The following is a 27,695-nucleotide window of genomic DNA, read 5'->3' on the forward strand; positions in this document are numbered from 1 at the left end:
GCCAAGGCTGCTGCCCGGTTTCTCAACTCTCACTCTTGGGCTGCTGCAACCAATTTCCTTACTGCATCTTAAAAAATAAATAATAAAAAGAAAAAACTACTCTGATATTACTTCTCTGTTTGAAATTCTTTAATGGCTTATCATGTTTCTCAGCACAAAAACATAATGAGGTGTTTAGGAGCATGGATTCTAAAGCCAGGCAGCCTCAGACCAAATCTCGGTTCTGTTACTTCATAAACTTGGGCAAGTTACATGGCCCCGAGTTTATGAGGTCAGTGAATCAATGCAAGCAAAGCACCTAGAGCAGGGCTTGACACATCAGAGGCCCTCAGGACACGCCATGACTGCTGCTGGGGCCTGCAAGAGCACCCCATCTGATCCCATCACCTCTGCCTCATCCCTCCCATTCTCCTTTTTGCTCAATGCCCAACTGCTACACTTACTTTCTTTAGTTCCACCTGAGATCTAAGCTCATCCTATTCCAGGGCCTCTGTACAGGCTGATCCGCTGCCCTGGGGGGCTCTTGTGATTCCACCCTTCCCCCTGGGGTCTTAACTGAAATGAAACATCTTCCAGCATATCATTATTGAAGTTAGGTCACTCCGTCATACAGGGTGGGACAAAGTAGGTTTGCAGTCATGAGTACACAAAACAGTTTATTCTTGTATTATTTGTTAACTAGAGGCCCGATGCACGAAATCTGTGCAAGGAGCTCAGCCCTCACAGCCGCCGCGGCTTGCCTCAGCCCTAGCTGCCCTGGCTTCATCTGGAAGGTCATCAGGAAGGACATCTGGAAGGTCATTCAGCTGTCTGGTCTAATTAGCATATTATACTTTTATTATTATAGATTATTGTATTATTTGCCATATGAACAACTGTAAACCTACTTTGGCCCCACCCTGTATATTTAATACTATATATATAACTAGAGGCCTGACTTGCACGAAATTCATGCAAGAGTAGGCCTTCCTTCCAGCGGCTGCCGGCACCAGCTTCCCTCTGGCACTCGGGATCAGGGCTTCCCTCACAGCCCCGGCTTTGTCCGGAAGGATGTTCAGAAGGACATCCGGTCTATTACATTTTATTATTATAGATAGCAGTCCTCAAATAATGTAATTTTGTTCAACACAGTTATAATGTTGATTAGAGGGGGGGTGGATCAATTCCCGGCTGGGGCTGCTGTCTGTGGAGTTGGCACGTTTCCCCCATGTCAGCGTGGGTTTTCTCCAGGTACTTAGTCTCCTCCCACGTCTCAAACGTGCGCATTAGGTAAACTGGTGTGTCTAAACTGTGTCCCAGTCTGAGTGTTGGTGTGAGTGGCCCTGGGATGGAGGGGTGTCCTGTTCCACCTGGTGTCAGGGGCTACCAGGATAGGCTCCAGCAACCCTCGACAACCCTGAACTAGAATTAGCAGCTGGAAAATAATTATCTTACTTGTTTATATTAATACTAGAGGCCCGGTGCACAAAAATTTGTGCACTGGGGGGGGTCCCTCAGCCCGGCCTGTGCCCTCTTGCAGTCTGGGACCCCTCAGGGGATGACCACCTGCTGGCTTAGGCCCGCTCCCTGGGGGGATTGGGCCTAAGCTGGCAGTCAGACATCCCTCTGGCAGCCCAGGAGCCCTCGGGGGATGTCCACTTGCCAGTGGGGAGCAGGCCTAAGCTGCAGTCGGACATCCTTAGCGCTGCTGAGGAGGCAGGAGAGGCTCCCACCACCACCGCTGTACTGGCAGCCATCAGCCTGGCTTGTGGCTGAGCAGAGCTCCCCCTGTGGGAGTGCACTGACCACCACGGGGCAGCTCCTGCATTGAGCGTCTAACCCCGGTGGTCAGTGTGTGTCATAGTGACCAGTCATTTCCAGTCGTTCTGCTGTTAGGGTCAATTTGCATATTACCCTTTTATTATATAGGAGTGCCTGGCCAGCCTGGGTGAGGGGCTGATGGCTGTTTGCAGGCTGGCCACAGCCCCTTCAGGGTAGGGGTCCTGCTGGGGTGCCTGGCCAGTCTGGGTGAGGGGCTGAGGGCCGTTTTCAGGCTGGCTAAGCCCCCCAGCGGGGACCCTCACCCCATGAGGGTGTGGCCATCCTGGGTGAGGGGCTGATGGCTGTTCGCAGGCTGGTCACAGCACCCAGCCACCCAAGCTCCCAGTGGAGGCTAGCTGGAAGCAGGTATCTGGGATTTATTTGTCTTCTATAATTGAAACTTTGTTGCCATGAGCGGAGACCATGGCTGGCTCAGGGCAGGCGGGAAGCTTGGCTTCCTCCATTGCCCGGGCAACCAAGCCTCCTGCTTGCTCCAGCTCCGTGGCTGCCGGCCGCCATCTTGGTTGGGTTAATTTGCATATAGTCGCTCTGATTGGGCGTGGCTTGGGGGCGTAGCAAAGGTACAGTCAATTAGCATCTTTGGCTTTTATTAGTGTAGATGTCTTAAATCTATGTACAGCTCACATTTAAAATAAGTGTTTAATACCAAAAGTGTTTTAAGTCTTTTTTTTTTTTTAATATATTTTTATTGATTTCAGAGAGGAAGGGAGAGGGAGATAGAAACATCAATGATGAGAGGCAATCATTGATCAGCTGCCTCCTGCATACCCCCTACTGGGCATATGCCCTTGGCTGGAATCGAACTTGGGACCCTTCAGTCCACAGGCCGATGCTCTATCCATTGAGCCAAACCAGCTAGGGCGTTTTAGGTTTTTATTTAGAAGTTTGGTTATGTTTGTGTGACCATAAATATGCCCTAGGAACTTAACAATTATTTATACCAATTAGCTTATATGTAAAATTGGTTTTTATGTCCTTTCTCTTAAAGTCGCAGTTTCCAAGAATCTATTTGATGCTAAGTGAGGATTTACTGTATATACTTAAGGGATTATTCACTTAACCTGTTTTTTTCATAGATTTAAAATTCTATGAATCAAGGGGATGTACCTTTAGTTGAGTGCTACGCTTCTAGCACCTAACGCAATGTTCAGCATTCTGTAGATCATCAATAAATATTTACAAATTGAAAGAGTACAAGAACATTTAATGCCAACTTGATTTCTCTTGTAAGAAATAACTTAAAAAATCATTTACAACATGCTCAAAAGGTTACAAATTGAGCATAATGCCTCATTCTTTTCAGATAAAAACTCTCACAGAAGGGCACTGTAAGAAACAGAAATCAACAAAATACACATTTGAAAAAGAAAAAAAGTCCAATCTAACAAAATCCTTACTTGATGATTTTAGTCTGATTTTATCTAACCTGGACACTGAATATCCTTTATAATAAAAGCCTAATATACTAAGTGTCTGGTTGTCTGTTCAACCAATCAAAGTGTAATATGCTAATGATATGCTAAGGCCGCTCAAATGTTTGCTATGATGTGCACTGACCACCAGGGGGCAGATGCTCCAACTGGTAGGTTAGCTTGCTGCTGAGGTTCGGCTGATCGGGACTGAGAGAGACGGGCTGGACATGCCCTGGAGCCCTCCCGCAGTCCCTCCCAGGCTGGCCAACTTCCCGCATCCCTCCCCAGCCTCAATTATGCACTGGTGGGGTCCTTAGGCCTGGCCTGTGCCCTCTTGCAATCTGGGACCCCTCAGGGGATGTTGGAGAGCTGGTTTCGGCCTGACAGTGGAATAACCAGTCACTATGATGAGCAATGACCAGCAGGGGGCAGACGCTCATCGCAGGTCATTGCTCAGCCAGAAGCCAGGCTCATGGCTGGTGAGCGCAGCAGCAGTGGTGGGAGCCTCTCCTGCCTCTGCGGCAGTGCTAAGAATGTCTGACTGCAGGCTTAGGCCCGCTCCCCACAAGGAGTGAGCCTAAGCCATCAGTTAGACATCCCCCGAGGGCTCCCAGATTACAACAGGGCGCAGGGCAGGCTGAGGGCCCCCTCCCCCCGCCCTGCAGTGCACGAATTTCTCGCACTGGGCCTCTAGTATATAATAACAAACTAGGAAGGAATCCTTTTTCCTCTCCCCTGTGTCTCATTCAACACTTCCATCCTCCCCTTTAGTAGCTTTACTTCTGGTCCCAAAGCCTCCAGGAGTCATACTAATAGAAGTCCAGTACGAGGGCTGTGGAGACATTCGGGTGTCCTGACCGGCACTTGCTCAGCCGGGACACCCACAGTAAACCTCTGCTGCAAGGCTGTGAAGAAGACACTTCTATCAACTGGGCCTATCTTGTCTGGAAAATAACAAACCCAGGAGAGATGTTGGTGATCAAAGTTTCAGTCAGTGGTGAGGGGACACTGACTAATGCAAGTGACATGCACAGAAGGACATGGCAGCAGAGAACAGGATGTCACCTCTTTGAGCATTTTCAAGGCTATTTTACAGAAGGAAATGCAGGAACTCTAAACTATGTAGAGCATGGTCACAAATACAGTTGGACACTACCCAGCGAAGACGTACACTAAAAAGGCAATGAATTTTTTTGTGAAGTACGAGGCCTACGTGGTGGGCTTACTCATAAGAAGGTATAGGGAGACCCTCAGACTGCACTTCCATAGGGTTAGGCCCTGAGTGACCAGACACTCGACCTACCCAACAGGGTAGTTCTTTGCCAGATATTGCCCAACACTCTGCACTACTGTGTCTTACCTTTCCAGTGATTCCTGTGAATTTTTTTAGTTTGAAGCCTTTTCCTTAAGTTCACGAATTGTTCTGGAAGGATTCAAATGCAACAGTTCTGACCTCCATCCCCATGTAGGGAAATAAGTGTCAAAGAAGATGCAGTGTCCCATTTGATGAGGCCTGAGCCCCGGCATCTGTATCTTCTTCCAATTGGAGCCATAGCATGACAGCAAGCACCTCCCTTCTCCTGCCGACAGTCTAAAAACCCGCTAACACTCAAATATCTGTTGAGTGACTAGCTGACTGAATAAACAAATGTAAATAAAATAAAAAAGAAAATACATTTTAGGGGCCATTCAAAAAGCATTCAATGTAGGAAGTTTGTTAAGTTATAAACTTTCATATAAGGTATCCAGTTACTTCCCTTAATAAGATATTGCATTTTACCCCTCTCCTCCCTCCAAAATAAGTCAAGTTTTAAGAAACTAAAAATAAACTTAATAATACCAAAGAATGAGCAATTTCCTCTTTGAGTTGTTTGCATTTCTAGCTTAGGGCAAAAAGGAACCTTACTTCCTGCTCAGCTGTGCAGGCATCTGAGGACACTTGAGGCCGAAGATGCTACAAGGTGGAGGGTGCTTGATTTAGAAGGGCAGCCTATCTGCCCAGGACTTTGAACAAGGTGCGTTGAGGAAACAATGTCAAACTCATCAGGAGATTTTTGCAAACAGGCTAATTCCAAAATTCTTTTGTGGCGATATAAGACATCTGTTTCTAAACAGGGAGAGAAAAAAACCCAACAACCTTCGAATGGATGCTTGCAAGGAGAGGACAGAGGAAAGATCGGGACCCTACACACCTGGTTTAGCTGATGAGATATTTGGATAGAAGCAGACAGTGAGAGCCCAAAGAAAACGGGGACACAAATTGAGAAGGAATGCTCAAAGTACCATTTTGGTATTTATTATTCTGCTCCCACAAGGCACTGGGGTTAACTACCCCTCTATGCTTAAAGGATGGCCATTCCATTAACTATTCAGTTAGCAAAAGTCTTCAAGCCAGTGCTAAGAGCCTTAACAATTCGCAAGAAGGCACAAAACAACTGGCACACAGCCCTGGCCAGGTGGCTCAGGTGGCTGGTTGGAGTGTTGTCCCGTGCACCAAAAGATGGTAGGTTCGATTCCAGGTCAGGGCACATACTTAGGTAGTGGGTTTGATTGCCAGTCGGGGCACATATGGGAGGTGGCTGATTGATGTTGCTTTCTCACTCTGATGTTTCTCTCTCTCTTTAATAAGAAATTCAATAAGAAAATATTCTCGGGTGAGGATTAAAACAAACAAAAAAACCTAGCTGGGCATACAAATCTCTGGGCAACACATGAAAACTGCTGTCCTCAGGGACACACTAACTCCCATCACAGCATCTGTAGGGGACCCAGGGGGCAGGGCTGCTGTGGGATCACTTGGGGTCTATTCCGTGATGACCCTGTTTCTGTGTGGCACAAGCTTGAACCCCAGCTTCTAGATCTGAATTCAACGTGAGGCTTGTCGTCCATGCCAAAATCCAAAGATGATAAAGTTGTACATGACCGTGACTTGATGAAAACGCGCATAAAATGTGCCTGTCCTCTTGGGATCAGTCCCCTATAATTAAATCTTTTATTCTTGACTAGAGGGATGGAATTGGGAGGAATGCAACTGAATTCTAAAGACTGGTCAGCTACAAACAGGATTTTCACACCCTCTTCAGCTGTGGAGAACAAGGAGAGCCATCGGCAGTCTAACAAATCTGGTTTAATTCTAACACTATGAAGGATCACCCACTACTCCTCTTCGTAATTAGACTTCCAAAGGTAAAGTCAAACTCAAAACAAACCACTTTAAAGTATACAATTCAGAAGCATTTAGTACATTCACAATGTGTGCAGCTGTCACCTCTATCTAGTTCCAAAATACTCAGCACCCCGCAAAGCATCCAAATCAAGTTTAAGGAAAAAAAATGGCATTCATTGAGATTGCAGCATTGTTTTCTCCACAAAGTACCAGTTTATTCATTTCCAATCTATATTTTATTTTAAAGGTAAGGGAAATTCAAAGAGTAGTGGGGACTAATGCCCAAAAATATGTTTTCCAGCCTGCCCTGTGACTTTCTATCCACTGGCGAGACAGCTATGGTGAGCTAAGTGTGTGTCTTCCCTGGGAGGAAATGACAGTAGCCATCACTCACGAATATTTACTAGGTGACAGATACTGAACAACACAGTGGCTAAGACTGGCTTTCTGCAGCCACACTGTCCAAGTTCAAGTTCTGATTCAGTGTGAATTGTGTGTACCTCTGGACAACGAATGTAACCTTTCTGCCTCCGTTTCCTCACAAGTAATGGGAACAGAGCACCGACTTCAATAGCACTTACACCTCATGCAGTTGCTATGAAGATTAAACAATTTAAGTGCTAAAAATAGCACTTGGAGCCCTAGCTGGTTTGGCTCAGTGGAGAGACCATCACCCTGTGGTGGGACTCAAAGTTCATGAAGGGTCCCGAGTTTGATTCCGGTTTTGGGCTTGATCCCCAGTAGGGGGCATGCAGGAGGCAGCCAATCAATGATTCTCTCTGATTGTTGATGTTTTTCTCCTCTCTCTCTCTCTCTCTCTCTCTCTCTTCTCCCCTCCTCTCTGAAATCAATAAAAATATTTTTTTAAAAAATAGCACCTGGACATAAGAACTCTATTTATGTTCCTGTAATCACTGCCGCCTTCTTTAATTTTCACTATGAAAGAGTTGATTTACAGCTCCGTGAAGGAGGTTCTATTTGTGTCCCCATTCTACTTGTGAGTAACCTAAATCCCCAGTATCTGAGAGACTTATCAAAACCCCCCCCGGGAATGAATGGCAGAGCTGGACTTTGAACCCAACTGTCTGCTTCTCAACTATGCTATTCTACCACAGAACAAAAACTTCCTTGTCACACCTACCAAATTAAGCAAAATCACACGTGAAAATAAAAATGTAAAAAAGTCAACATATTTGAAATAAATGGACAAGACCTCAAAATAAGACAAAGCTGTTCATCAAGGAAAAAAATGTTAACAGTGAAAAAAAGTCCGAAATGTGGAAACTAGAAGTAACTTAAATGCTCAAAATTGGAAGTTGTATCTTTTTAAAGTACAGCCATCAAAAACGATGACATAGATACATATTTAATGTTAAAATTACAGTTTAAAAATGTTAGGTAACAGAACAGAATGAGGCCACTTCTGTTGAAAATATTTACTGATAAATGCTTAAAAACAGTCTGAAGCAGCGGTCGCCAACCTTTTGGACCTCACAGACCACCAGTGGTCCTTGGACCACCGGTTGGTGACCACTGTCTTAGAATTTTAAAGAATCTACTTGGACTAAATGGAATAGGAATCTCAAGCTTCTACTTATCCCCATCTGTTCTCTATCATACAGACATGTAGGCACACACAAACATTTGCATGTGTAATACTGTAAGCTTTAAAGTTTGGATTATTCTGTGCACAATTACCGTTTTAAATATTTTAAAGAAAAGTTGCAAGAATGATATAAAGAATTCCCATATAGCCTTTACCCAATTCCCTAAATATTAACATTTTATCACATTACTTTTAATTCTCCATTTTAAATTCTCCTTTTATAGCCAAATGTGTGGTGTTTTTCCTCTGAGGGTAGGTTACAGACCTGTTATTTCTGAATATACTTTAGCATGCACAGTTTTTTTAAAAAAACATAAAAGCTGTATTACTGCCACCTTCTGCTTAAAAAATACCTGGCTGGCTCACCCCGAACCCTACTATTTTAGTTAAAATCTTAGGTTTTGTAGGTGTGTTTTTGGTAGTTTTCCCCTGGAAAACATACAGGAGAAAATTTAAATCACCAGGTGATTAATTTCATCACCCAGAGATGAGCCCTATTTAACATTTGGCCTCTATTCTTCAGACCTGCGGTTGCCATCCAGTGTCCACAGACCACTGGTGGTCTGTGAGGTCCGAAAGGTCGGCGACCGCTTGTTCTAGAGAGCTCTCCATTACCCCACGTTGAAGCAAAAACAAAAACCTAAGCCTCAAAAATCAACTTCATTGCCCGGCTGGCCATGGCTCAGTGGTTGAGCGCTGACCTATGAACCTGGAGGTCACGGTCCGATTCCCGGTCAGGGGACATGCCTAGGTTGCGGGCTTGATCCCTAGTGTGGGGCGTGCAGGAGGCAGCCGATCCATGATTCTCTCTCATCACTGATGTTTCTATCTCTCTCTCCCTCTCCCTTTCTTTGTGAAATCAATAAAAATATATTTTTAAAAAATCAACTTAATTAAAACAGGGCAAGAACAACACTGGTTAGAATTGTTAAATCCAGTTCTATGAATTACTGAGGGCAAGTCCAGAAAGTGCTGTCTGCAGAGTTTCAAGGTGGATCAGAGTAGCACTAGGAAACCGCACTCAGCACAGGCTCTTTCAAGCCACATTCTGGCTGGTAAACCGCATGTTTCCAGCACAGAACCTGGAAAAGAGGAAGCTGTACTGGCCACCACAGAAGCATATCTTCTTGGGTGAGAAAACTGTGACAGGCTCCTAGCGTGGAACCCAGAAGGAAGCAGGCCCATGTTTCTGAGAGGCTGGGCGGCTTCTGGGACACTGATGGAAGCTCCGGTCCTGGGGCCCTTCGCAAGCGTATCCGAGGCCCCTCTAGGGCACAAAGCGATGACCTGCACTCATACTTCATCCCTAATTAGTTGGCCCAGGAATCCTGCTGTGAACAAAGAATTTCTATGGTAATAAAACCTCACTTTCCTCCTATGAAAAGCAAACATGGCCCCAAACCTAAGCTCTCCCATCAGAGGCTCTGCTCTGTTCTTGCTCACCCGCATACTGACGTGGACAGGGCCTCTGAAGGCCCCGTTAGTGTCACTGTGCCTCAGTTTCCTTCCCCATGCTTGTGCTCTAACACCGGTACCTCCACAGGTTTATCGGGAGAACCGATGAAATAATGTCTGTAAAGTGTCCTAATTTGCAAGGATGAAAAGGGCTGTAACTACAAAGTCAAAGCGGTAAGAAAGAACGTTTTTAAGCTGCAACCACTTCTGTCTTTTGAACTGGAGAACCACAAGGAGGATCAAAGGAGTGTCAGTTTGTTGACGGCTGCTCTGGAGGCCTCCTCCCTACACCTGGCAGAAACCCCAGAGTGAGGTCTACCGTGATTGTTCCCTTAACCAGATCTCAAGACAAGTTGTACAAGGGTTTCCTGGAACACCTTGAGCAGAAGAGATGGGGGAAACCAACATAGCTTGCATAGCTTGTTACATTCTTCCATGAACGTGGGCATTAAAAGTAAAAGGTGGCCTTGGGAGGGAGAAATGCAAATATGTAGGGAAAAAGTTGTTTTGCCTGGTCTCCTTCTGGCATAGTGACTGTGTAAGGCTACAGCAGCTTGCATAATAAAATGCTTAAACTTGGCTAAATTAATCTCCTTTGCCATAAAGGGGGGGGGGGCGGGGTGTAGAATTAAGCTTACGGGAAATAAGGCTAATCAAAGCCTAACAGTAACAAAGGGCACCGAAAACATTTCTACTGTATCACATCCCCCAGGCTGGCCAAGAGCCCGGAATTTCCATTACAACTTCTCAAAGAGAGGGAGCGAAGGAGCAAAAATATTTCACAAAAGCATTATCAAGGCCCCAACCTGGGATGCCCTGCTGCACAACCAAAATCTGTGAGAGGTCAGCCTTTCAGGGAGTCAAAAACCCAGCATGTGGAAGCGGGCAGGCCTTTTATGTAGTGGGAGGGTTCATAAAACCACTACTGTTTTGCACTGAAGTCTCCGAGCTTCACAGATCATTAAAGGGTTCGGAACCACAGAGAAAGGAGGGCAGAGCTAAGGAAATAAATCAAAAGTTCCTCTGGGATGCACAAACGCCCACTTGGAACAGGCTTTCAGCCGAATATCCTCCACATTAAACAACAGGGAGGATTTTTCAAAATAAAAGCAGAAAAGAGCTTCGTTTTGTTACAAGCAATGCACTTTCTTTTTGGTTGAAAGGTTATGGGTGCCATAAAAAATGACTCCTGTGGTGAGCGCTTGGGGGACGTGGAGGCTGGGCTGGGGCAGGGGTGATGGTGAAAGAAAACAGTGCAAGTGAACAAAAAGCCCAACAGAAATGGCTCAGCCTGGGGCACCCCAAACAAGTTACAACGACTTGTCATATTTTAAGGGTAGGATGTTAGGAAGGGGAATGGTATTACTAGGAAGAAATTTCTATCACGTTTACTCCTTGCCATCCTTGCCTAAGAACTGAAATAATTTTCCCAGAGCCAGAAAGAGTTCTCTGGTTTGCCTGTGTAACATACCCAGTAGAAGACCAGGGGAAATGGGCTGCGTCATCTTAAACGCTTGGAAGCATCAGCTCTCTCAAAACCAGCAGAGGGAGCACAGCATCTGAGAACAGGAAGTGGTCAACCCCAAAGCTAAGGATTTGTGTTCGTCCAAGGCCATGGCCCAGAAGCGGTCACAGACCTTCTGACCTTGCCTGTATGTATCCAGCAACAGTAAACAGCCACTGTCAGTGGTAAAATCCAGAATGAAATGCTAGACTACCCACTCAGGGAGGATTTGTTTGTTGCAACAGCCAGGTGAGGCAGCAGGGAGGAAAGCAGAACTACCCACACTTGGGTCTGGACACAATTACTCTGAAGCCCAGTGGCGGGGGACTTGGAAAGAAGCGGGAGGGGTCTCCGGAGGAAAAAGGCTACGTGGAAGGCAAAAAATCCACTTGGAAAACTGACAGCAAGAACCAGAGCAATGATTTCACCTTAAAATCCAGGGCTCCCAGTTTAGTTTGTGAACAGCCCATTTCTAGACTTTGTTTGGGGGGAGAAGGGGTTGAGACAAAAGCAGCAAAACAGAAGAAGGCATAAGTCTGCTACATGAGTGCCATCTTAATCTTCAGCCACAGTTTACCAAACGTGGGGAATGGGTTGAGGGATTGACACAGTGCGAAGATTATCCGGCTCTGGGGTCTGGGATAGGACTATGGCGGAGGGGCTAGCCCACAGGAAAGGACCTGCTGGTCCAGGCATGACTGTGCTGTGGTTTGTCGCTGGAAACCATCTTTGCTCAGGTCCACGCCACGTGTTAAAATGGCCTAACTGGCCCTGACCAGTTTGGCTCAGTGGATGGAGCGTTGGCCTTCGGACTGAAGGGTCCCAGGTTCGATTCTGGTCAGGGGCATGTGCCTTGGTTGGAGGCACATCCCCAGTGGGGGGTGTGCAGGAGGCAGCTGATTCTCTCTCATCGATGTTTCTATCCCTCTCCCTTCCTCTCTGTGGAAAAATCAGTAAAATATATTTTAAAAAAAAAAAGAAAAAAAAGGCCTGATTAGTGTAAGTATGCACTGCTCTATCAGGTATCGCCTGTTACTAGATCCTAATACTAATACTTTTTCATTGTAGGAAATGAGAGGTAGGTTAAAAATGCTAACTTTAATACGTGTTAAACTCAATAGAATAAACAAAACCTACAATGCAACTTTCTGTTACACTAGGAAGTGTGCCTGCCTGCTGGGTGGAGAGGGCAGGGACAGAGCTCCTGCTGCCTGGCACTGCTGAGACAAGGGCCCAAAGGAGCTCCCTGGAAGCATGCTTGGGCAGCCTGCAACCAGGAGCCCAGGCGAGGATGTGCCACCTACTCTGCCCCATCTTCAGAGCCTCCACGAGGGTCCTGGCAATAATTTTCTGTCATCAGGGACATGACCAGGACAATGTATGGGAGGTGAAGTGACTCAGATTCCAGCTTAATAAAAAGAGAACACTTCACACAAGGCAACTGTCCAAAACCAGCAGAGTCATATTTAATGAGTTCAGGTTCTCAGGAACAGTAGGGCAGCCAGTTGAGAAGAGGGATTCAGGTACTGGGATTTTCCTGAATAGACAACAAGGATACTTGAAGGACTCTTTTGGGCAAGGTATTTCAAGCAAGTTTTTACATTTTCAAACACCGGTCAGATAGCTTCCAGCCATAACCGCACCACTTCCTGGATGCACACAATTCCCTCAGCCCTCATCTCCAGCATCTTCAACTCCCATTACCACTTAATGTCCACGCCACATAGTTTATTTTAGCACTTGGGTTCATGCCAACTCACATGTGGTAACCAGTCGGAGGTCCCCAGGGAGCAGGACCACATCTCTAATCTTCTCATCAGACTCAATGAACTCGGTAAGTGCTTGCTGACTATTAGAAATAACGTGTCAAGATTTTACACTGGCTAAACCCTCTAAGATTTTACATTTACACTGGCTAAACCCTCTAAGTCACTGATTTCTAGAAAAAAATTTATAACACATATAAGACATACCTAGTAAGGCACTCAGCATTTGGGAAATTAGTAATTAGAACAGAAAAAAATGCAAAAGAAAAGAATATGCATTGCATTAGTATGAGTCTAAGACAAATACACTGGCCAAATGGGTACATGTACCTACCCACTTGGTAAATTTGCACATTTTAATTTACATACAAAATGAGTATATAAGAAACATTATATCCTTTAACTATATTATTCTGCCTAATCATCTGGTAGACACAATATGGTACAGAGAAGCACATGGACTTTTCTCCGGAGTCACCTAAAAGGCTTACATGGTCAGAAGAAATAAGGGCTCTGCCCCGGCTGGTGTAGTTCAGTTGGTTGGGCATCATCCCATGCTCTGAAAAGTTGCTGGTTTGATTCCCAGTCAGGGCACATACCTGGGTTTCTGGCTCGATCCTCGGTAGGGGGCATCCCTGAGGAATGAACCCACAACCTGGGTATGTGCCTTGACCGGGAATTGAACCCACAACCTTTTGATGTACACTCCAACCAACTGAGCCACCTTGGGCAGGGCTTCAAATTTTGATAAATAAATTGAGTCCACAGAACAGAGCAAATTTTGAAATTTATTTTAAAAGTTTTGTTTAAAGCACAGCAGGATGGAGCACTGTCCCATATACCAAAAGGTTGTGCGTTTGATTCCAGTCAGGGCACATACCCAGATTGCAGGTTCAATCCCCGGTCAGGGTGCATGCGAGAGGCAACTGGTCGATGTTTCTCACATTGATGTTTCTCCCCCGCCCTTCCTTTCTCTGAAAACATATCCTTGGGTGATGATTAAAAAAACAAAGTTTTGCCCTGACTTGTGTGGCTTACTGGTTAGAGTGTTAGCCTGAGCACTGAAGGGTCTCGGGTTCGATACCAGGCCCCAGTCTGGGGAAGTGAGGGTGGCAACCAATCGATGTCTCTCTCTCTTCTCTCTCCTTTCTCTCTCTCTCTTTCTCAAAATCAATGGGAAAAATGTCCTCCAATGAGGATTAACAAAAGGAAGTCTTGTTTTTCTTTTTTTTAAATCCCACATTCTCTAGAATGTCTAGAGTTTGCCCAATTCACTTGCTCCGCTGAAGTTGGCCAGGTATACAGTTTCACTGGGCCTGTTTCCTTTAGAATGTAATTGTTCCACAAATTCCAAATTCTTCCTCCAAAACTTAAAACACCTGTCTTAACAACTCAAGGCCACAGATCTCTAACCCGATTCCAAAACAGAGCATCTGTGGGAAGGAGAACCAAGTTCAGACCTGAGGAGGTGTGTGTTCGAATTAAGAATCACCAAATCCCAAAGGTGTTGGGCCTTTGCTGCTCCAGCCCTCTACAATAATAAAACACACAAAAGTCACCATTTCTTGCCAAAGTAAAGGAAAATCCAACCCTTGTACCTGGGAACCAAGATATAATGGCTGCAGCTGAAAATACATAACCAAAGCATTGCAGAAAAAACTTCAACTTAATATTGTTCAGAACATCCTCAGGAGTGTTTCACTCATAAGCAAAAGACACAGGATAAAAATTCCAGACTGTTTTTAAGATAATAAAATGGCATATGATGGTGACTCACTAACTGACTAAAAGGGAAAAAAATCCATAAACAGTCACAGGAACCTTGAAAAGCTGCAGAATCTGGCAACAGTGAACCTCCTCCACCTCGCTTGGCTCTCACCTCCAGCGAGCGCGCGCACACACACACACACACGCACACACACGCACACACACACACTAGTGACCAGTTTGAAGCCAAGCTGCAATTGGCTAATGGCTTACTCTACTGCTTAAAACAATATTTTATTCTTGACTTGCTCAATAAAACTGCTGAGAAAAATAAACAATGGGCTTCAATCTTATAAATAATCTAGAAAACAGAATTACTGTGCAAACAGTAGAGGTGACTTACTGCCCATGGTCAACAGGACAGGAAAGTCCAAGGTGGCACAGTGAACCCCAGGTCCTAGTCTCACTATCTTGGGACATGAGAGTTAACAAGGATTTTCTGCCCACTAAACAGTCTACAGCCTGGGGTGCCCAGGTTTCAACTGGTCTTTAAAGGCAGCACCAAAGAAGATCATGAAACCAACACAAAGAGCAAAAGGTGAGGAAAACGTTTCCTTGAGAACACAGAGAAGCTTTACTCTTTTAGGATTGTATATATCTACTAGGGGCCCAGTGCATGAATTCGTGCACCTTGAAAGGAACTGTGGGTCGTGAGGCTGAGGTAGGCACAGGGGCGGGTCTCGGCCCATCCTCTGAGCGGCCCCCCTCCACCCCTCCCGCTGTGGCCCTGGTCTCCTGTCTGCTGCAGCCCTGCTCCCACCGCCACCGCTCCCATGCACTGATGGCACTGGCCCCACTCGCACCCGCTGATGGCACGGAGTGATTGGGGCCGGCGCCAGCAGTGGGTGTGAGCAGGGCTGGTGCCATCAGCGGGTGCGCGCAGCGGCTGCTGCCCCAATCACCTGTCAGGAGCAGGGGGAGGTGGAGAAGCCCTCAGGGGCGATCAGGGCCGACAGCCACCGCTCACACCCGCTGATGGTGCTGAGTGATTGGGACCAGCGCCAGGCACCGGCAGTGGGTGCGAGTGGGGCAGCGCTGGCAGTGGGTGCGAGTGGGGCAGCACCGGCAGTGGGTGCGAGTGGGGCAGCGCTGGCAGTGGGTGTGAGTGGGGCAGCGCTGGCAGTGGGTGCGAGTGGGGCAGCGCCGGCAGTGGGTGTGAGTGCCAGCAGGACCACGGTGCGCGGGAGCAAAGCATTTTCAGTAACCACCAGGGCTAGCCCTGGTGACAACGACCAGCGCCCTGCCCTGGTCTGGCGCCCCCACTCACCTGCTCACCATCCCACCGTGGCCAATGCCTGCCATGTTCCACTCACGCCCCTTGTGGTCAGTGCACAGCGACTGGTTGTTCATTTGTTCCAGTTGTTCCACCATTTGGTCTATTTGCATATTAGCCTTTTATTATATAGGATAGTTACCATGTATTTTTATCCCTCATTTACACATGTGTAAATACATACAATTTCATCTTTAACAGATATTAAGGGCCTGTTGGAAGGCACTAAAGGTGACATAAAGAAATATTAAACTGTGGTTCCTGCCCAGAATGTCGTACATTCTGTATAAAGACATACATGCATGTGTAAGAAAGAAAATGCATGGGGGGAGGGGAAAGGAGTAGAGTCTAAAGTTCAAGACTAAAATAAAATAAATATTAAATTTTAATGGGCAGAACAAAATACGGTCTGTGGAGAGAGGAGCGGGGCTGTTTGTGCAGTGGCCCGGTCCGTGCAGGAACGGTCTCAGGTGGCTCTCAGAAGTGCAGCCCAGGCAGGACCTGTGTAACTGGGCTCTGCAGTCTCCATGACTGAGACTCAGGCACCTTCCAGGGAAGAACTCAAGCCCCACCGGCCTCTCCACACTTAGACTGTGAGCTCCAGGAGGGTAAGCCTGCTCTCAAGCACCTCAGACACCCCACAGAGAGTACCTTTGGTACCAAAGGTTCCCCCACACAGTTCTCAAAACACTGCCAATTATGCCAACTGTGAGGACGGTTTAGATCAGCGGTTCTCAACCTGTGTGTCGCTACCCCTTTAGCGGTCAAACGACCCTTTCACAAGGGTCGCCTAAAACCATCCTGCATATCAGATATTTACATTATGATTCATAACAGTAGCAAAATTACAGTTATGAAGTACAACGAAAATAATTTTATGGTTGGGGTCACAACATGAGGAACTGTATTTAAAGGGCCAGAAGATTGAGAACCACTGGTTTAGATGCTCAAAGGCCAAATCCTGGCATTACTGATGCCACAATTTAGAGGATGTAAGACATTTGAACAGAAGAAAGGACCATATTTCCATAGTAAAAAAAAAAAGAACAAAGGCCATTAATATGAAAACAATTTCAAAATTCAACATCTCAAGAAGAAAACTTAGCTAATGGAATTCTGATGTCTCAAGCAAGGTTCCTCCTGCTTGGATTTCCTATTTTTATAATACAAGTCATGGTTTTCAAATTACATACAAGAAAAAAAATTTATGGGTGGGTGGAGGGAGCATGATTTTTCTACCACCGGTAAGCTGTGAATAAGACTGAGGTGAATGTTTTTCTTAAAACAATGCAATTAATTTCTACTCTATTTTCTAAGTGTTACTCAAGGGCATAACTTAAAATTAAAATGAACCAATTATACAAGGATTATGATTTCAGATACATTTTGAAACTTATTTTTAATGTCAGCTTTTAACACACTAGATGTATTTTTTTTAAAACTTCAGCACACTGAATTTTCAAAGTTAGGATGGGTTCACAGATCTAGTAAGGTTAAAAAAAAATCTATTAGCGATATAAAATATGAGCTCCAAATAGATAAACTCAATGACTAAAACCAGAGTAATCACAACGTTTAAGTCTTTTTAAAGACCAATTCAAACCATTCATTTGTTTTACTAGCTAATAAAATGGGTGCGTCTATTTTGGCTTAAAAGTCATAAATGCCTCCATCTAAAAGTCCCCAGGTAATCAAGATCCAGCTGGATCATAAGAAACCTGGGTTAGCAAATACCAACAGCAAATAAATAAAACTGATCCTTATAAGCAGCACTGTGCTCAGCAATACTTTAAAAGTCCAAGGCAGTTTTCTAAGTGCAGATTCTACAAGCACTACCTAGTGTACACTGAAGCACTCTCGTGCCATCCCCACCTGTTCTAATATGCAGGTAAGGCCAAAGACACCTAAGACATTAACACTGAGAGCAGCAAATATACACGGGCCCTGGTTTCAAAAAGTCACTTAATTTTTAAGACCCCCGTCCCCCTTTTCAACACCAAAAGTTTCTTACATGCAAATTTCTTAACTGCTTCACTTACACAAGGAAGCAGCCAATCTCTCTTAGATGACCCCAGTCAAAACTGGACCACTGCCCAAACATCCATACAGTTTAGTCCATCAGAGTGAAGAGATTCAAACCCCTACATGGGAATAACGATAGGATCACACACAGTACTTGCCCCCCAAATGCAGCGCCTGTTTTTATTGATCACTTCCGCCTCGCATGGAAAATTCCAACTCTCTCTGTATCTACCTGAGGACAAGTAATTAAGAGAAAAGGTATGGCACTTAAATGTCTACCCTTTTACCCAATCTTGCCAACCTCAAAGCACTTCTATTTCTTATTCATATTTAAGGTGTCCCAGTAAAAGAAACAACTGTAGTATTAAGTATGTAAACTTCAGATTAGTAAGAAGTCATTCTTTCTTTTTTTTTTTTTTTTTTTTTTTATTTTCCTCTTAAAGTATTACAAAGGGTATTACATAAGTATCAAGAAGTCATTCTTTCAAATAAGAAGGTTTCCATGAGAAACAAACAAGGTGTAGCCTAGCCTGACTCACAGACAATGACTATGTCACAACTTAAAGAGGAGGATAACAGTTTTTATATGAAATATGACAGGCGTTACAATTGAGTTTCTAGGGAAGACTGGGAAGTGGGAAGCTATATTACGGAAGTCTATCATTGATAATGAAAATAGGCCCAGATACTTCTCTGTATGTTTGAAAAATTTTGTAATAATATGAAAAACAAAATCAAGTCCTCATAGTGAAACAATTTACAACTTTTACAGAATAAAAACACTATTATTCCAAGAATGAATGTGGCACACAGGCTTCGGGTTCTGCAAGTCTTCCTTAATGTAAATGCAATGCTTCCTAGCAGCGCTGTTCAACAGGCGCGGACCGGAGCCTGGGAGTCTGACTGTCACAAGGGCCAGGTGATGTGATGATCCTGGTCTAAGGGTCACGCTGCGAGCGGTGAGGACACACAGCATCTGCAGTAGAGGTCTCTCATTTTAAACTGGAGATTTTCCTAAAGTATCCTTATGTGGTTATAACACATTTGTCCTCATTAATATCAACCTATGCAGTAAGTCCATACTCTGTTATGTAACATTAGATTAAGCATTAATGAGGCTAGAAAACTGTTTATCTAAGGTTATAATCTGAGGTTAGAGAAAACTTCATGCTGAACGTTCAAATTGAATGCTAGAGTAATTTTTAACCTCTTAAGATTAACAGAATCTCGATTACTCAGTCCTAAAGCCCTTTCCAAATAGTAGTCATTCTTTGCTGGGAGAATAGGCTCTATGCAAAAGATATTTTGTCCAAAGAAATGAACAATTAATATTCAATAGTTATGTACATATTTAACAGAACTCACTCCCAGAAATGTGGCTGAGAAAGGTGTTGATTTTCATGATATTTCTCAAATTAAAATTTTAAATCTCGCCGAGGCCGGTTTGGCTCAGTGGATGGAGCGTCGGCCTGTGGACTGGGGGGTCCCGGGTTCGATTCCGGTCGAGGGCATGTGCCTGGGTTGCGGGCGCATCCCCAGTGGGAGATGTGCAGGAGGCAGCTGGTCGATGTTTCTCTCTCGTCGATGTTTCTGGCTCTCTGTCTCTCTCCCTTCCTCTCTGTAGAAAGTCGGTAGAGTATATTTAAAAAAAAAAATTTTAAATCTCTAATACTTTTCATCCTATCACCCAAAGTTAAAAAACAACAACTAAACATCAAAACCACTCACCTGTTCATTGGGCTCTTGGTCCCATTAAAAACAGTGACACATTTTTGATAGAGAAAATCAAGATAAAGACAGACTTCCATTTTCCTAAGTCACTGTCAGCTCCCGTTTTCCGTCTTACTACAAGACTCAATTATTACAAGAACAAGGTTTCACACCTCAGCTTGGATGCTCTCACTTTTTTTTCTCCTAAAGCCTTCAAGGAGGGGATCTGGACTCTCTGGAGAGAGTGCAAGGTTCCCCAAAGTCACCGGCAAGCCCGAATTCTGGCCTAAGTCCTACTGCATCGCTGGATGCAGCCTCCCCTCCAGCCACACTAGTGAACTCGCTGGGCATGTTTTGCAATTTCCTGTCTCCATGCCTTTGCTCGTGATATTTCCTACAGCTGGAAAGTCACTTTTCCTCCACCCTCCCTCCCAACCTCGGCCTGTTAAAAAAATGTATCCTTCCTTCAAAGTTCAGGTCAAACACTAGAAGCCCTCAGGCCTCTGTGCACACTGAAGGGCCTGAACCTCCACCCCCGCCAAGGAGGACCCTGAGCACATGCAAAGATTTCCTCTTCCCTGCAGGGCACGGACGGCATCTGGCTTCTCTTTAGAGACACTCTACCCATTACAGTGCTCAGTAAGTACACGTTTCTAAAAACTGAACTACATGGAATGTTTAGCTCTAACAATGGGAAATGGGGCAAAATGAATTTCTAGTACAGTAAATATTAATGTACCAGCAACTGGGTTTACAAATAACATGAGCTCAATTTCTACTGGACTAGGTTCTCAAAGAGACAACTACAGAGATGAGAAAGGCGGTTAAGGATGGGCGCCTTTTCACCTCCTTCCTCCACAGGCTAATTACAACTTTGGGGGCATTTCTTCTCTCTACCGACTCAGAGCAGATCAAATTGTCTTCTCACTAATATTAGCTGCATCTGAGACAGGTCACTGAGTAAGTGCTCCCTGTCTAGGATCCAACGCTGGCTAAATTTGTCTGAGCAACAGCAGATAGAGAGAGCCACACACGAAGTCCAGCCAGGATTCAAGGGACAATCATCCAGGTGTCAGATACGGAGAGTCTTTGGTTCAAACAACACAAACATGTGTTCAGCACAAAAGATAAATGTCACTGTCACCTGAGTAATCATCTCATAATTTTGAAGAAAACTGCAGTCTGTATAAAAATCAAACAAAAGTCTGTTTTGGAACACCCATGATTTTGTATTACTCATAACATGGTTTCCCCTCCTGGTAATTAAGATTCAACTCTATCTGGTCTCTCATTTTTTCAGGCATTACCTTAGCGTAACTCATCAATCCTAAGAGCACCTTAAGTCCTTAAAGCAGAACCCAAGGGGCCTGGTTCCGTCCTCCTCTCAGAATCTCAGCGAGGGGACACGTACTGAGGTTTACACAAATGTACTCAGACCCAAGACTTCATGTGGTTTAGGCCCAATAGTGTCTTGAGAGAGAAGTGCACAGCCAAGCAGAATCTGATACACTCAGCAAAGGTTCTTTACTCTATTTACTCCTAATTATTGAGGGAGACAAAACGTTACAGAGAATGATAATAAACTTCAGGATATCTGTACAACCATGATACTAAAATATTTGACTTGCGGATATTCTCCTGGGTATCATGAGGTTAACATGTAATACCCACTCAACTAAACCTCTATAAACAGTGGTTTTCCACAATCATAACCACTATGCCCACTTCAATGGGCAGTAGTATTCGGAGAACAGCCAGATGGAGTGCCTGTGTAATAAGCACCAGACCAAAAGAGCTAGGAAAGCTGTTTATGTCCATACCCACCAGGAACCTTTGTCTGCACAACTCACTGAAGAACTGGTAAGAATGGAAGTCTCCTCAACAAAGCTTCAAGACAAAATACATCCCTTAAAGTAGGGACTGCCCTCCACCCCTTCCCAGTTTTTCAACTAAAATAATTTTTTGGCAAGTGAGACTAATAAAAAACAGGTACCTTGTTTTTACACAGATTCAATTTGTTTATAAGCAGAAAATAATTATGTACTTTCATGGCATTTAGCTACTCTGTGTAGTATTGGGGTAGATGGGAAGACCAATCATTTTCAAGTGTTTTTAGGCACTCTATCGATAGTATCTCATTTAAATTCTCAAAACTATTCTTTTTTAAAAAAAATTTTAAATATATTTTATTGATTTTTTTACAGAGAGGAAGGGAGAGGGAAAGAGAGTTAGAAACATCGATGAGAGAGAAACACTGACCAGCTGCCTCCTGCACACCCCCCACTAGGGATGTGCCCGCAAACCAAGGTACATGCCCTTGACCGGAATCGAACCTGGGACCCTTGAGTCTGCAGGCCGACGCTCTATCCACTGAGCCAAACCGGTGAGGGCTTAAAATATTTTTTTAACGATTTCAGAGAGGAAGGAAGAGGGAGAGAGAGAGAGAGAAACATCAATGATGAGAGAGAAATATTGATTGGTTGCCTCCTGCAACACCCATACTGTGGATGGAGCTTACAACCTGGGCATGTGCCCTTGACCGGAATCAAACCCGGGACCCTTCAGTCCGCACACGCTCTATCCACTAAGCCAAACTGGCTAGGGCTCACAACTATTCTTAAGAGTAGAAGAATCAGCCCATTTTACAGACACGGACATTAAAGGACAGAGAGACTGAATAATCTGTGTAAGGCCCCAGAGCAGGTTAGTGGCAAAGGAGGCGAGAGCCATCATTTGCTCTCAGGCACAGTGATAGCCCAAAGTGTGTGGACATTTTATAAAGATTGTATGGAGCACCTATAAAATTCTCATGCAAAGAAACACCATTTTAGAAAAAATAACTTCCCAGTCCTTGTCAGGAATTGCCCTGAACTTCCCAATACAGCTCAAAGCAGACTGCACAGTCAAAAGAGATCATCACGTACTACAGTTACTGGTGAAACCAAGAATAGAGCACAGGTCTGCTGACCCAGGTCCAGGCCCAATCAAGCATGCTCTTTGGATGCTGACACCCTTCTGAAGTTTCAAGTCAGTTGAGAATAGCAAAGAAATGAGTTAATAAATTTGGTAAAGTAGCTAAGGATTTGCTATAAAAGAGGTATAACCGTATGAAGATTTCTACTGAGGAAGTTTTCAACTAAAAACACTGGTGTCTGCATATTTCATCTTCCACAGCAAAAATGAAAAAGAACCTTTGCCCTCCCCTCCCCATGAGTTGTGAATGATTAGCTTGCCTATGCTGATAACTAAGGAAAATATGAGTGCCTCTCCCAGCTGATTAGAATACTTACAGATTTACTCTACTAACAAACTCCTCCAATTCTATGCAAAGACAACTGGACACCAGGAACAGTTAGCCAACGTCAGCCATAATAAATCTTCCGGTGAAGCAAGCAACTCTCCCATTAGCTCTGATGGCCATGCCCTGAAGAGGCTAAAACAGGAAGACTTCTGGGTGCCAGAGAAGTAGAGAGAGGAGCCACATGACCAGGAAACTGAGATGGCAGAGAAGTGATGGGGAAGGGTCCCAGGAAAGATGTGCTAGAGAAACACAGGCAACCAGCTTGAAGAGCTGGTGTAGTGAGAAAACACTACTTATTGAGTCTGACATCATCAGTAAGAATAAGGAACAGACGGCTGGCGTGGCTCAGTGGTTGAGCATTGACCTATAAACCAGGAGGTTACAATTCGATTACCAGTCAGGGCACATAACCACGTTGCAGGCTCGATCTCCAGTGTGGGGAGTACAGGAGGTAGCCGATCATGATTCTCTTTCATTGATGTTTCTATCTCTCTCTCCCTCTCCCTTCCTCTCTGAAATCAATAAAAATATATTTTAAAAAGAAGAAGGAGGAGGAGGAGGAGGAGGAGGAGGAGCCAAGAGCAAGAAGAAAAACAGAATCAAAGATTTAAGTTTAATCTAGGTTACCAAGACATCCTACTCAAGAGTTGAAACTAGATAAAATTAGCATTTCCAAATGCTAGACAGATTTTAAATTTAGTGCTTAATCTTGCTATTATAAATTTATTTTTTAAAACAGAAGGATAAAGTAATTGTCGAGCCATATCTTGTATCACATTCTTCATGGTTTGCAAGTTTTAGCAGCACGCAGGGATAGGTAAGACTTGAGTTGAGAGGTTATGATCTAGCCCATCACACCAAGTCAAAGCTACTCAATGATCTTTCTCAATTTCACCCCAACTTGACCAAATCAAAACTCCTACACTCAGGTAGGTAAAGGCATTTTAGTTTTTAAAAATAGTTATCAAACTTCAAATAACTGAAATCCTCAGAAAACTTTCTTTCACTGTTCTACATTAAATACCTTTCCAATTGTTCTGGAAAGATAAAAAAATAAGTTGGCTTTATGGATTATTACATATTTAATTTTTATGTCTGTGAACATTTTTCTCTATTTTTACCATTCTCATGACCCATCTCTCAGCATTTTTAGCTGTATAATAAATATTAAAAGTTTAATCTAGTTATGACTGATGATGCAAACCACCAATTTATAGGAGGTTATACTTGAAATCTCAGAACCTGCTTCCCCTATTATGTTATCGCTGCTCTTAAGGTACTGTCCAGAAAGTGTCCAGAAACGTTCATTAAAAACAAAAAGGAAAATAATCAAAAGAAGAAATCAATACACAAAACCCAACTAGAAAACCAAAAAACCAAACCAAACATAGCAACCTATGTACTTTTACAATGAATATTCTTCGTCCATCTCCCCTTCCACTCCAGGAGAAAATGTCTAAATATTCACCCCATCCCCGAGTCTAAAAGTGCACTTCAGCCATGACACTGGACATCAGGGCACATGTCCAAGTTCTACTGCACCCCCAGCCTCCCCTATTCCTTGACCTAGCCAGAGTACCTGCAGGAAATTACAGATAAATGAAACAGTCCCTTGCTAATATTTTCTTCGTATAACTTCACTCTGAAATGTTCTCAGCAAACCCTCCTACCCACGTTTAGTAAGAGTACTCATCAGATCTGACTCTCAGCTTTGTGAAATATCACAGGAATTTTTAAAAGCCTCATTTAGCAATTTATAAAATTCTTATGCATCTCTCAAAAGAAAAGTGCAAACTTTTAGGGCTAGAAAATTAGTTAAAACTACTCTTCAAAACATAGCAACCTTAAATACAGAAAAAGTCCCACTAGAATTCAAAGTATATGAGCTACAAACCAATCAACGAAACCCAAACTAGTGATAAATGATATTTCCTATTTCAGCCGCTGTATTTAAAATTACACGTTAACTCCCCAACACCCTGGCCCTTCCCTCCTCCCTTAACCCTGTGCCCAGGACCTTTCGGTTCTTACAGCAGGAGTCACTTTCTTCAGGAGACAGGCTCACTTTAATCTAGAATCATGATCTAAAACTAACCGCCAAGGAAGGAAGAAGAATAGGAGCTAGAGGCCAGCCTGAGTCTGAGCACAGCGCAGGGTTAAAGGAAACCATTTCATAAGATCAAGTGTGGAGGAGAAGCAGCAGGAGCGAAGAGGAAAAAATCAAGTTACATAAAGTCCAATTGTACTCACTGTTTCCTTATTGGGAAGCAGCTCCTTTCTGATTCTGAAGAAGTTCTTGCCGTACTGCCTGAGCCCCTTAACGAAGCGTTTCTGTGATAGAAAGAAACAACAAATGGGATGTAAAAACCGAAAACAAAACAGGATGTCAGCAAAGCAAAGATCTCGGCAATCAGCAGCATAACAAAAAGTCTTGGCCAGGGAATACTGACCGGCTACGGGTGTTTCAGCAGCAGACCTGGCCCCCCACCGGGACAGGCCCGTCCCAGCCTCCATCGGAACCCCCAGCCCGCATCCCACACAGGTTTAGGGAAAGAACGTCGTGCTGCGGCGCGGAAGCAATCTGTGCCCTGTGCCCGCAGTCTGCACCCTGGTCCACGAAGATATAAACAACAAATGTGTTCCGCGTTTCAATAAAGCAGCACAACTGCTCTCCACCTGAGAACGAGGCTTCCCAGAGTGTCGAGCAGAAGGGAGGAAACAGAACCAAACCTGGAGAATTTTCTCTAGGACACGCCGGAGGGTGAAAAGCCCTTTCCTTAATCCGAGGAATTCACTAGGAAGGGGCCGATATCAGAAGCCCACCGGGGCCTGAACATCAGCTGGCCTGCCCCGCCACCTCCGCCACGAAAAGCCGCTCCAGGGCATCAAATAAGCCCCACCAGCACCCCTTCCTTCTTCCCGAGCCCCTCACCCCCCCTCCGCCCATTTCCTTAGCAGTCCCGAGACTTTCACTTTGTCCCATTCCTCCCAGGCAGCCCCTCCCTGCCCAGTAGGGGCAGCTCCCGGCTCCCCGGGCCCCCACCTCGGGGCGGGGCTCGGAGCGGGTCGGAAGCCCTGCCTACCCCCCAGCCCTGCCTACCCCCCACGGCACGTCCAGGTCCGGGGGCGCGGGGCGCGGGCAGCCACAGGTCCGCTGGGCTGGCGCCGAGCGCACTCAGGGTCCGGGGCAGCGAGAGGCCGCGCCTGTCACGGGCTCTGGCTCCACAAAGCGCAGGGAGGTGGCAGGGGGTGGCTCGGTGTGTGACCGCGGCCGCGCAGCGCGGGCCACCGCTGGCACCGGGGGAGGAGGCTGGAGCGCAGCGCACAGAGCCCGCGGCCGCGGGCGGCTGCAAAAGGCGGCCTGGATTGCCGCGCTGCCCGCTGGTCCCGCACTCCGGCCCCCGCCCGGGGACTCTGCGCCAGGCCTCCCGGTACCCGCGCTGGTCTCTCGTTCCTTCCCCCAGAACCACAGGAATAAATCCTGGCAGCAAAGCACAGAAACTTCCTACCGCAGCGGGAGTGCGCAGGGAGCGCCCAGGGAGCGCCCGCGGTGCTGGGGCCGCGCGGGCACTCGGGGCCCTTCCCAGGCCCCTCCGTCTCTAGTCCTCCCTCCCGGGGGCACCGGCAGCAGCGCCACCGCCGCACTCAGCCTCCCCTGGGTCCAAAATGGGAGGCTGGCCCCACCACCCTCGACCCCCGCGGTCCCTTCCGGCCCGGGATTGTGGGCGGCTGCTCCCGCGAGGCCCAGGCATTAGCCGGCACCTCGCAAGGCGCCGTTTCACAACTAAATCACCGTGGAAGCTTCCCAGCCAATAAATCACCTGCCCACCGGGGGGAGAGTCCCTCCCACTCCCCGTGTTTGAGACCAGCCGGGCCAATTCAGTGAGGAGCCAGACTTGGCCTGCAAGACAGATCTGCAACCTCCTACTCCATTCCTCGAGGCTCTGCATTTTCAGATTTCACCCCTTTCTAAGATATGACTCATCACTGTCAATTTTCACTATAATTCTTATAGGTCAAAGGAAAAGTCTGTCAAGGCACAAAAAAAGCAAGCCCTCCTCCAGTCTGGAAAAGAGTGACCTCGGTTACTTAACAAAAGTATCATTCTAATTACAACCGCATCCTGGACTACGTGCAAGGCTTCTCCATGGGGGACATGGAGAGGAATGAGGCTGCCCTGTCCTCAAGGAGCTCCATGGCAAATAGGTAAACAGATCAATCTCTGGGCCCTCAGAAAAGCATCAGAGGAACAAAGGGCTGTGGGTGGGGCTGGGAGGAGGAAGCAATTTACACTGCTGGTGTCTTAGAGGAAGTGACAAGGAAGAGCGTGAGCCTGCCAGGTGTGCTCAGCAGGGCTTCAAGCAAAGGAGTCAGCCAGGAAGGGCATACAGAACATTCCGGGAACTGCAAGGAAGACAGGGTGTGCAGAAAAGAGGGCCAGCAGGTAAGACTGGAGTGGCAGGAGCGGATCGGGTTGCAGAGAGCCTTTTAGACCAGGCTGAAGCCTATGGTCCATGAAAAGACTGGATAAGGATGGCTCCAGTGGCAGACTGGCTGCAATGGAGAGACCAGCTGAAGAGGCTGGTGAGATAACCCAGGAGGGAGATGAGGGAGGCCTGAACTCGACCTCAGCCATCAGAATGAATGCTGCTTCATCCACTCTAAGTATTCACTGTGCACCTAGCACTGGGAGGAATTTAAAAGTAGCCATTGACCTTTATTAAAACAGATTCGTTTTTAGCAGGTAAGATACATGTGTGTGGAGTCATTACAGAAACATCTGGGATTTAATTCAGCCAAAGGCACAGACTGTGTAGTCCAGAGCGCCTTCCCCAAGATGGTGAGGCTCGCCCAGATCACGAAGAACTGACAGCATGTGCAGAGGTGGAGGG

At 45.6% G+C, this 27,695-nt stretch overlaps 1 protein-coding gene across 7 annotated transcripts in view; it reads right to left on the reverse strand.

Moving 5' to 3' along the window:
• The window catches only part of RERE (arginine-glutamic acid dipeptide repeats), a 392,160-nt gene that overhangs the window by 31,147 nt on the left and 333,318 nt on the right, over positions 1-27,695 (reverse strand). For all 7 annotated transcript variants that reach the window (XM_070404007.1, XM_070404013.1, XM_070404012.1 and 4 more), the window contains one exon: positions 25,054-25,134. In XM_070404007.1, coding sequence (XP_070260108.1) covers positions 25,054-25,134 — 81 coding nt within the window. The remainder of the gene's footprint in view (positions 1-25,053; positions 25,135-27,695) is intronic.

Source organism: Myotis yumanensis, unplaced genomic scaffold, assembly GCF_028538775.1.
Source record: "Myotis yumanensis isolate MYYU_CA2020_CCGP unplaced genomic scaffold, mMyoYum1.0.hap1 SCAF_2, whole genome shotgun sequence".
In the NCBI taxonomy this organism is placed as follows: domain Eukaryota; kingdom Metazoa; phylum Chordata; class Mammalia; order Chiroptera; family Vespertilionidae; genus Myotis; species Myotis yumanensis.